General features: G+C 34.9%; 3 protein-coding genes across 3 annotated transcripts in view; 1 reads left to right on the forward strand and 2 right to left on the reverse strand.

Annotated features, from left to right (window-relative positions):
* LOC109130913 (receptor-like cytosolic serine/threonine-protein kinase RBK2) overlaps positions 1 to 3,128 on the forward strand; it is a 4,418-nt gene extending 1,290 nt beyond the window's left edge. Inside the window, exons 3-7 of the mRNA XM_019241007.1 lie at positions 7 to 182; positions 292 to 371; positions 467 to 602; positions 891 to 1,040; positions 2,835 to 3,128. Coding sequence (XP_019096552.1) covers positions 7 to 182; positions 292 to 371; positions 467 to 602; positions 891 to 1,040; positions 2,835 to 3,017 — 725 coding nt within the window. The 3' untranslated portion in view covers positions 3,018 to 3,128. The remainder of the gene's footprint in view (positions 1 to 6; positions 183 to 291; positions 372 to 466; positions 603 to 890; positions 1,041 to 2,834) is intronic.
* Positions 4,426 to 8,677, reverse strand: LOC104767258 (WD repeat-containing protein 75). Its single transcript, XM_010491309.2, has 16 exons — positions 8,446 to 8,677; positions 8,191 to 8,376; positions 7,903 to 8,094; positions 7,407 to 7,818; positions 7,147 to 7,265; positions 6,968 to 7,045; positions 6,714 to 6,854; positions 6,552 to 6,596; positions 6,298 to 6,464; positions 6,039 to 6,117; positions 5,885 to 5,961; positions 5,675 to 5,804; positions 5,460 to 5,592; positions 5,208 to 5,374; positions 4,960 to 5,122; positions 4,426 to 4,875 (listed from the first exon to the last, which is right to left on the reverse strand). Exons 1-16 carry the CDS (start codon positions 8,563 to 8,565, stop codon positions 4,661 to 4,663), a joined length of 2,424 nt encoding a protein of 807 aa, XP_010489611.1. The 5' UTR covers positions 8,566 to 8,677; the 3' UTR covers positions 4,426 to 4,660.
* LOC104767259 lies at positions 9,029 to 10,709 on the reverse strand. The gene is made up of 3 exons (XM_010491310.2): positions 10,206 to 10,709; positions 9,829 to 9,926; positions 9,029 to 9,350 (listed from the first exon to the last, which is right to left on the reverse strand). Exons 1-3 carry the CDS (start codon positions 10,450 to 10,452, stop codon positions 9,297 to 9,299), a joined length of 399 nt encoding a protein of 132 aa, XP_010489612.1. The 5' UTR covers positions 10,453 to 10,709; the 3' UTR covers positions 9,029 to 9,296.

Consider the following 11,214-nt stretch of genomic DNA (forward strand, 5'->3'; position numbering starts at 1 on the left):
ATTGTTATATTGTTATTGGTGTAGATTTGAATCAAGCACCACTGGAGTGGGAGACAAGGTATAAAATTGCAATTGGGACAGCAAAAGGGCTTCATTATTTACACAAAGGTTGTCAGAGAAGGATCATACATAGAGACATTAAATCCTCTAATGTTCTCTTAACCCAAGATTATCAACCACAGGTCCCTCCTCTGTTTTTTTATTCTTAATTTTCTACTGTTTTATTGTTTAATCACTTCTTTCATTTGGTTATATATTATTAAAAGAGTCAAAAAAAATTTTGTTTTTTAGATATCTGATTTTGGGTTGGCAAAATGGCTGCCTTCTCAATGGTCTCATCATTCCATCGCTCCAATTGAAGGCACATTTGGGTACTCTTTACTCAAATTTTTATTTCTATCTTTAACAAAGTTTCTAATTTTGTTTAGTGATACTAATTGATCATTTCTTAAAATAAACCAAACAGGCACTTAGCACCAGAATACTATACACATGGGATTGTAGATGAGAAGACTGATGTATTTGCTTTTGGAGTGTTCTTGCTTGAGCTCATTTCCGGTAAAAAACCTGTTGATGCTTCTCATCAGAGCCTACACAGCTGGGTAAATTCTAAATTAACTCTGATTTTTATTTATGATCTAATCGGTTATTTCATGGCATAAGTTATCTTAATTATTTTTTTTGGTTTGACTAATTTCCAAAACATTTTTATTATAAAAATCCATATACTTCCAAAATGTGATTGGTAAAAGTTTTGGAAAATTTGTACAGCTGTTTTATCACTTTTTCATCATATAGTTTTACCAATCAAACTTACACTGCCTAAAAAAATGTATTTTCTTATATATACGAATTTGTAGAGTTGCTAATTTTTTATTTTTGTAATTCAGGCAAAAGTGATTATAAAAGATGGAGAGATTGAGAAGCTGGTGGATCCGAGGATCAGTGAAGAGTTCGATATCCAACAACTTCATCGAATAGCTTTCGCGGCATCTCTCTGTATCCGATCATCCTCTCTGTGTCGACCTTCCATGATCGAGGTACGTTCATGAAGCTTATTAATCATAACCATTAATACTAGTATATTTCAATATATATGTTAGTTTAATTTTCTTTTTATAGTGAGTCATATGTTTGTTTCTTCCCTTCATTTATAGTATAAGTGAAACCCTTATTTGAGCAACAAACGAATAACTAAGTGCCATGAAATTATAGTTTTTTTTTCGTCAAAGAAAATAGTTATTGATGATTGGTTCATAAATGAGACGTAATCGTGTCGATATGTTACTCAACGATCGCTTTTCAGTTAGCTCATCGGCTGCGTGACTTAAAAAATGTCTCTGGTCCTTAACTATAAACATCATTATTTAATACGACATATACATCAAACCTTATATTATGTTACTTTTTCTTTGTTATTGATTTTTTTTTTATGAAAAAAGCAACACCTTTCAACTTTTCAATTTAATTAAAAACACGTACTATAATATATGAAAAAACTCAATTACCGACACCTAATCTTAATCACAGTCCCATATAAAACAAAACAAGCACTATAGTTCTATTATGATTACTAGGTTGACACTCGTGCTATGTTGCAAGATTTTTTTTAGAACTTTTTTTTTAATAATACATATAAGTTGTAATATAAATTATATTGTTTAAAACTATAACTAAATCAAATAGATATGCCTCTTAATTTTGAAAAACAATACATGAGGTGAACGCTTTATACTGAAATTCCATATACAAGCTTCATGTAATTTTTAGAGCATTTATTTGTTTGTTTTCTTGAAAAAAATGTTTAAAAATATACTGTCTGCAAATAGATTTAAAAATAAATTTCATTTAAATTTCTTACATTAAAAACAGGATATATAGAGTAATAACAATAAACTTTATATTATCTCATTGAGACATAGAATCAATAATCAAATAACCTTAAGAAACCCCTTGATCAGCTAGTATCTTGATCTAACCTTGCCAGATATCATATCGCCAGACTAAACTTTTTAGAACTAAGAATCTTTAAGAAATCTTTCAAAGCTTTCATTTTCAATGCTTTTGACACTTTAATTTGCAGATAAAATATTTGTCTAAGATCAGAGATGCAACTGATTGTTGCCAACCAAATAATCAAAATACTAAACACGGTAGGAACGAATACTAACTTTGCTAAATATGATATTCTCACATAAAGTATAGATAGAATCAAATGTATTTCTCCAACCATCCTTCCTTCATCTGGATTCGTTATAGCTCCATTTTTTCAAGATCCTTTATAACCTTAAACGCATTCTAAAGATTTTTCATATAAACGTTTTTGGATATGTTCTTCTGATCGATTTCTTCTTCACTTCAACTTCAATCATCGATTTGAGAAGGATTGACATAGCGGCATGGCCCTGATCGGGAGAAGGGAGAAAAAGTTACGTGTAAAGGAGATTGATTTTTATTGGAACATAAAACTTAGTTGTATTAATTGTTATAATTTGATTGGATTAAGTTTTTAATGATGTGTCATGCTTAGAAGAGTTTAAAAAGCTTAGGTGTCAACACCAGAAAATTTCAACTTTTATTGTATTGATTGAATAACCAAGAAAAGTAGTATTATGATTTAAAGAGGCTCATTTACCGACGCTTAACTTTAATCAAATACTATATAAATTATATAAAAAACTATTAAACCAGATTAGCTGCAGTTTTTACGACTTAATTATTGTTATCATCAAGAAGATGTTACTACATTATAACAAGATTGATTGTTAAGATATATTCATAATTATTGCTAATTTCTTTTGTGTTTATTTGTGGATTTACTATGGTACATTTAGGTATTAGAAGTACTACAAGGAGAAGATATAGAGAAGGAGAAATGGAAAATGGAAGAGGAAGAAGAAGTGAAAGAAGAGTTTTGGGGATATGAAGATCTTGAGGATTGTGAATGTGATTCTTCAATCTCACTCTCCCCTCCTGACTCTATCTCTAATCGAAGCTCTTCGCATCGTAGTCGCTAGATCTAAAACTTAGTTGTAAAATGTTGAAAATTCAATTTTGTTTTTATTGTATATATTTGTTTAGAGTTGTCTATTCCGTAAACAATTGTAGTATTCAATGAGGTGTTATTTCTTTTTGGATGTCGACTGCTTATAATATTATTACTATAACCAAACTCTATCCAGAAGAGTTTGCAAACTCCCATGGGCATGATATCATCTCAGTAGAAGACATTTAAGAGCTAGGGTCACGTTGTTTTGCATCTACTAATTACATTGTTTCTTAGTATAAGCAAACACAATCATTTTTTTTTTTCATCAAATATCTTCTGAAATTAGTAGTGCAAATATCTTAAAATAATGAGTGGTCATATCTTAAAATAAAATAATTTTTCAATTGAAATATCATTAACAATGAGTCTTCAAGATCCCTGACTCAACCAATTTGAGCATGCCACGACCTAGGATACCAATTTGATGATCAATGATTCTATCTAAAACCAAAAACATTAATCATTGTATTTACATAATTTGTTTCTTAATAATAATGCAGTCTTGGATCAATACAAGAACAATAAGTTCAAAATGTGGATACTTTGATTTGTTTGGTGGGAGCCCATGCCAGGTGTACGGCACAGGCAAGTATCTTAAGTGTTCAATGTTAATACGATAAAACAATTGATGTTTTATATCGCCCTCCTCACTTAATTTAGTTGAACTTGAGTGTTACAAATATTATTTTGGTATCCAAGGAACCATAATACTTTGGTAGGAGTAACTTTTTAAAGACTTGCATTGATCTTGGATAATTATTTTGTTGTTTTAAGCGAAAACAGTGATCTTTTTTTTTACATCTCTTTCACAAAAGTAGAAAGCTTTTCCAATACGTAACACAAACCTTACAAACTACAGTATTGTCCTACATATGCATGTGGAAATAAAAATAAAAAGTTAAGTGTCCCCAAAGCAATTACCTTTTTCATGTACTTAAAAGAATAATATTAGCTCAACATATTGGACCACCATCAAAAGACCTATATAGATAGCCCACGAATATAATAAAATATGAAATATCAATTTGTATTCCCAACTTAATAATGCATAATGCAAAAATAAAAATAATATAATGCAAGATGTTAGTTGAAATATTTTGGATTTTCGAATAATTTCTCTTGGTGGGTTAGGAGGAGCACCTGACTCGTTTCACAATTATTGAGAATCTAAAGTAAAAAAAAAAAAAGTAAAAACCCCAAATTGTTTTTGCTTGTCACTCTATTTCATTTGATATGTTTAGAATTGTAAACAAAATCACGGTTTAAATTTGGTTACCCCATCTAGATTACTAGTTATGTAATCATATTTTTTTCCAATAGTTAGGTAATCATATTTATTGAGTAGAAATAGTAAAAACCCAATAAAGCATACAAAATCGTAGTAAGGTTTTCGGATCGTGTTTTTTCTTTCTATCAGTCAAACCGAGCATACTTGGTTAGAGAGTCCTTCATTTTTGAACCACAATATGGTAGCAACAACATAAACCGAACCGAATCTCACAACAAAAAGAAGCTACAAAATTTCCTGAACAAAAACTCAACAACTTTGCTCACCAAAGATGGCTTCTCTTCTATATAAACCTTACAAAACCTTTTTGTGTAAGTAAATTCTCATTCCACAATGGTCGTTCTTTTCTCCATTAGGGACTCGAAGAACTCAGCACATAATTTCTGAAGTGGCGGGAAATTTAGAGTAGAACCGCTGAATATTGTTTCCCACGGTCTATCTGACGATACAAACGGTGTTGCCAACGACTCAGCATCCTCCATTCTCTTCTTGTCATAATCAGGTAACTGCCCATACAAGGATGTGTACCCGGCGTCTCCTAAAAGATTTGAGACTTTTTCGATTAATACAAGGTACAATCAATAAAGTTTCTTTCATAGCTTGTTTTAAAACTTGCTTTTACCTGTCTCTTCCTGACCAGCAAGACTGTCATAGTCAATAGCGCTACGCTCTTGTGACTCGTCGCTATTGGGATCGAATACAACATACTCATGGCTTCCATTTACATATGCTAGGCGAGGCTGAGACTTATCTCCTTCTAAAAATGAAATTGATCCTCCCTTAGCCTGCAATTTAGACATTGTTTAACTCGTTGGTTTCGTTTCTCCTTCTTTACAATTATATATCAGCAGGCTTTTTCTTTTGTCATACCTTCATCACAGTCCATATAGATACCGGCTTAGGATCTGATCCGTTAAACAAGAGAATGGCACCATCTCTACTGCGGAAGATATTCTCCTTAGTTTCATCCGTTTTAAAAGATTTTGGGATCAGAGCCAATACTGCAAAAGACGATGAATCCACTGCGGAGGTGACAGCTGCAAAACGAGATGAAACATTGACTAAGCAAAATCACAACAAGAATTTTCATGGAGTAGTTCGAGAAAGTGTTATAATATTTACCTTCTATGCGTAATCCATATGACCATGATAAAGATAGATTACATGCATTCCAAACAGACAATTCAGGTCTCGGATAATGGGATGCAGCAACAAGGAACTCAGATGTCCCAGCGAAACAAAGCTTTGTGATAGGCTGAAATAAAAAGGGAGGTTTAAGCAACCATCTTTATAAAAAAGGTTCCAAATTTTAAATGGATAACTGAAAGGAAAATTACCGTCAGTGTCGCTCCAAGAACAGACAAGAGAATGTTCTTGTCTGGATTCCAAAGCGTAATAACATTCTCAGCCGCAACAGCCAGAACAGTGCCATCCCCCGAGAAAGCAGCAGCAGTCATTGGCTTCTTCCTGCAAAAGGGCAGAGAATATTAATTTGAGCAAATAATTCGTGAATGTTGAAGTTTCCTAATCCATACAGAAGCAATTACTTGTAAGAGCCAACTGCGTGACATATCCAGCTAGAGTCCTTATCCGCCTGATTCTTGTCGCTATTGCAAACCCAAATCTGAAAGAGCGAACGTGAGATCAATAGTAACAAAAAAAAGAAAGAAGAGATGTATGTAAAATCAGTTTAAGAACTACCTTGAAGTCCCCACCAAATGATGTACTAACTGCCATGGAGCGGGTAGGGTGGAACGCAATGGCTGAGACACCGGCATCCCTGTAAGATATACAGAAAGAGAAAAATCACTCTCTGTACAGAATATAGCAGTTTGCAGACTAAATCAGAGAAATCGAAATCCAGATTTGCTATGTTTACAACAGATAATAAATGACAAGAAAATTAGGTGATGATGAAAAAATGAAGCATTATCCATTAGCAGGGTGAGTTATTATTAACCTGTGAGGTTCATATACAATTGTGGATAAGGTGAACTTTTTGCTGTCTGGTTCAGACACCCAAAACTTGAGGGACACTAAACCTCCTATGCCATCTTCCGGAAGTTTCACCTCGGTTGTACTCATCACTGAGCCATCGAGGGAGAGAGCAACCGCTGTCACCACAACCTACACCGTACTCTCAAATTATCACCAAATGTAATAAAAAAAACACTAGATATAAAACCAAATAAAACAGCTAGGAGATGTACTTACTGTGATTTCATCGCCTGGTTGATGGTTTCTTTCACAAACTTGAATCTGCGAAAGAATTGGTTACAAAAGTTTAATTGACAATCAACGCGTATCGACTTAGAGAATTTATAGACAGGAGAAAGTGGAAAATAGCTCATTAGGGGGTATATTGGAGCTACTAACCTCTGATATTCCCCGGTCATTAAGAAGATTGTATAGCTGAACACAATAATTTTCTGTGCACAAAGCAGCTATGCCAGAAGATCGATCAAAGGCAACAGTACTAGCCAAGCCTTCATACATCCTAGGCAATGATGGGGGAGGCTGTAAAATAACACACATTGAAGTAAATGCCAAAGGAAAGGAAGATCCAAGAGAGGTTAGTAACTTCCCAGGTTTAGCAGTTAGTGGTTAAGTAATAAGTTTCTAAGACGAACCTTGATTCCAGAAATGGTCCTTAAGATCTCCATGGAAGGCATTTTAAGCAAATGGATCTGATTATCTGCACAAACCACCTGCAGCTCTCGTTCTTAGTTAAATCAGCAAAACATTTCCTTTTGCTTTCAGCAGCTTGTGTATTAGATGAGATTGAAACAGTAAGCTCTAACTGACTTACAGAAGAAAGAGTTGGATCTGGAGACCACATGAAGTACAACAAGGGAGACCCTATTCTTGGTAAAAACTTCTTCTTCCCTGTGTCTAGCTGCCAAACAACTAATACCCCTTCCCTTCCTCCTAAAGAGTCAAAAATCACACACCATTCAGAGTGAGAACAATAAGTTTTTTGTATCGGCTGATAAACTAATGGATATTGGCCCAACATCATATATAAACACAAGCATGAGGAAATGTAAGCGAGAAATAACTTGGTCGCACCTGTGTACAAATATGCTCCATCGGAAGAGAAATTAAGGACATTAACTTCAGCAGAGTGCCAGTGCCATGTAGTGCAAGATTCAGCATCATCTTCACCTCTCACCCCAGCGTTATCCAAATCAACCATAGCTCTCACTTTTTTCTTTTGATTACCCAAGGCAAGTTTTCTATTACCGAAACCTCTCCAAATCAAGACTCTTCCAGTAACATCTCCAGCAGCTATAATTCTCTCAGTGGGATGAAAAGCAAAAGCATTGATAAACTTTGAATGATGCAGTGTCATCTTCCTGGAAACCGCATGCCTTGACCCTCCTCCAGAAGAAGGAACATCCCATATATGAATTTTACACTTGTGACGGATTCCGAAAAACTCTCCAGAGGGACTGATAACAATAGATTCTGGTTCTGCCGTCTACACAAAGAAACAAGCAAAAATGATTTGAGCTTAACACAATCCAATACAATACAATATAACTCTGATATATGAAAAGCTGACCTCTTTCAAAGTGTCTCCACGAGGAATTCGTGGTTTAGCAAGGTTAAATCTTCTGATATGTCCACGCAACTCTTTAGACCCGTCTTTAACAACACTTGTATCCTCAACCGAAACATAAGCAACCAACTTACCAGATAATTCACGACGTTTATCAATTTGTACTTGAGGTTCACTCAAAAGAGAAGGAATAGCCTACAAGATTAAAACAATACACAGATACATTCACAATCACAAAGACTAATCAAAAACCCAAAAAAAGTATTCAACTTTTATATTTTTTAAACTCACCATAGAGTAAATCGGAAGCTGAGCATCGATGGTTTTCAAAAGCTCAGGTCCTGAGAAATCCCAATGACGAACTGTACCATCAAGAGACGCAGTCCAACAATAACAAAGGATCTTTTGAGCAGGACTCGATGCAGGAACTACGATTAGAGTCGTTACTGGAGCTGTATGACCTTCAAGCGATGTAATCTAAAACAGAAATGTATAAATCAAGGATTCGAAGGGAAACCATGAGAACTCTGGAGAAAAATTAGGTACCTGTAAGCCAGTGGCGGCGCTGAAAACAGAGACAGTGTTTCCTGTGCAAACAAGAAGCTTTTTAGCGTCGTTGGAGAATGAAGGAGGTGAAGTTACGTAGCTTCTTCCGCCGCGAATCATTGTTTTTATTTTTCTTTACTTTTCCGGCGAAGAAGAGGCGGAGATTTTGGGGATGAAGAAGAAGCAAAGGGAGACGCACAAATTTGCAAAAGCCCTAAACCCTTTCTTCGGTTTTTTTTCTAGCTTATTAAATTTAAATTCTAATATTTTTAAACCGGAAAATATTTTTAAAAAGTTAAAAAAAGATATTAAAACATTTTGAGATGATTTATGACCAGACAGAGACAGTTGGGCTGTTGTCGGGAAGAATTTGGGTCTTTATAATGGGCCTTGAATATTGCGAGGTCCAGTAGTCCGATAATTACGAGGTAATGATGAAACGCCAAACAAATTTAATTTTTTGTTAATCACTTTTCAGTTGAATCATAGCAAGCAGAAATTTTTTTTTGCTAGTCAGAGAAAAAACTTTAGCAAATTATTTTGAATTCAGAGACATGTAACATACATATAAAAATTATTAATATATGGTAAAAAGTGAATATAATAAAAAGTGAATAATGTCATTAAACTTACAACAACCCAAATGGATGAATGGCATCTCCATTGTTACATAAAACAACAAAGAGCTACATTACATAGGTTTTTTTAAAAAAAATATACCAAAAGAGACCTCTAAGGCTAAAATGGATTCCATGATCAATCATCTGAATAAAACTTTCCTCAAGACTCGAAGCTTTTTAACTCTCTTAGAAAAACAGGTTTTGGAAAGATGTTTATAATATATGGTTTACTTATACGCTCTGTGCTTTTCCAGGCATCTCCTTTGCTTTCACAGCCTTGATATCCTGCATCCGATTTCAACAAGATGAGTGCTATAACCAGAAGATGTACTTGAGGAACATATGCACTAAATCAATGACCAAAGAGACCAAAAGTCCAAAACCAATCCGTGACATTTTTTGACTACCAAACGCAATTTTTATAATTGATATTGGGTGAAGATCATCAAGCTTCATTTACATTATATCCTTTCCATTGGTTGCATTTGTTGTGTTCATTACCTTAGAATTAAATGAAAAAAACACTCGAACTAGCTTTGCTTCTAAGCTCACCAAAATGTACATGAAACTAAATTTTGTCCAACCAGCAAGTTAACTAAAAAGCTGATGAATCAAGCGGGGACTAAAGGAGTGATATCGATAAGGAAATAATAGAAAGAGAGATTCAGGAACCGCAAGAACTTGAAACTAAAATGTATAGAGAGAATCAAAAAGGAAAGAATAGACACAGTCTATGAAAGAAATGATTAAAAGTAACACTTACAGATCCTTTGCTTTCGTAGTACTCATCCAAAGCCCACTGATACTTAGACTGGTTTAACCCAAACCATCTCACCAAATGATCATCCACACTTGAATGAGCTGTAGTTTAAGCATACAGACACAAAAACAAGAATGACAATGTCAGGTCTCTAAACAAATCACAGCAACGGTATGAAAAAAATCCAGATTTCAAGGTATATCAGAAATAATCTACATCCCAATCACTTTCACAAAGATAGAAACTTTACATCTGTTTCCACCATTTCGAATCAATCAATCAAAGGGTTATCAATATAAAACTAATCTCAAACTCAAGATCCAGAAAAATGAGGAAACTTTATAGCTCAAAAATCAGTCAGATTTCTCTAGTTTCAATACCATTTTGAACCTTGGTGACGGCGTTTTTAAAGAAGCCCAAAACAGAGCCGTCCTCTCCAGAAGAAGCCACCGACTTAAACTGCTGAGGGGGAGGAAGAACGGGAGGTGCCATCACAGGCTTTTGAGACACGGTGGGAGAGGGAGATTCAGGTGGTTTAGGAGTGGCCGGAGGAGTCATAAAGACAGTGTAAGGACCGATTTTTCCGATGACAGGAGGAGGTGTTGATGGGTCTTTGTTGATCGGCATCTTGAAAAGGTGTGTGAAATTGAGATAAAATGGAAAGAACAAAATAAATTCAGACAAGAATCTGAGAAAGAGAGAAAGAAGAAGTAGTAAAGGTTCTTGGTTGATGCTAGTTGTAGTTGTAGTTGTAGTTGCAAGTTGCAGAGAGAGAGAGTGATAAAGTGATAGATTGGTTTCAGACTTCAGAGGATATCTAGAGAGACTGATGAGGTTTTCTTTGGTTCGTTCGTCTCTGTGTTTCTTTTTTTTTTTCTTCTTTAAGTGTAAATGTACTTTACTTTCACCAAAAAGAGTCAAGGTCATATTTCTTCCATTTTTTTTTCCTTTCCCAACGAATCTTTCATTTTCATTTTGGTTTTTATTTTAAGGGTAAATTTTTGTGATAACCAAAAAAAAAAAAGTATGTAGAAAATAACCAACTAATAAAAAAAACTAGGTGAATACTACTGGTCAATGAAAAATTACCTAAAGGGCAGTTTTGATGGTGATAGAGTAGTGGTGGCTGATGGTGGTCCGGCAGTCGTATTCCGGCGGAGGTGGTCCGACAAAGGTGTAATGGCGGTAGTGGTCCGGTGGAGGCGGCCCAGCGGCAATGGTCCACTGGAGGCGGCCCAGCGGCAGTGGTCTGGCGGCGGTGTTCTGGTGATGGTGGTCCGACGATGCTGGCCCGACGACGTAGAGAGATTGGTGTTAGTGTTGAATAACGGTAAAATTGTATATATTGTAGATTATATAGTGTGTATGATATTTATTTGGTTAGAGTAG

This window comes from Camelina sativa, chromosome 19, assembly GCF_000633955.1.
Source record: "Camelina sativa cultivar DH55 chromosome 19, Cs, whole genome shotgun sequence".
Classification (NCBI taxonomy): Eukaryota; Viridiplantae; Streptophyta; class Magnoliopsida; order Brassicales; family Brassicaceae; genus Camelina; species Camelina sativa.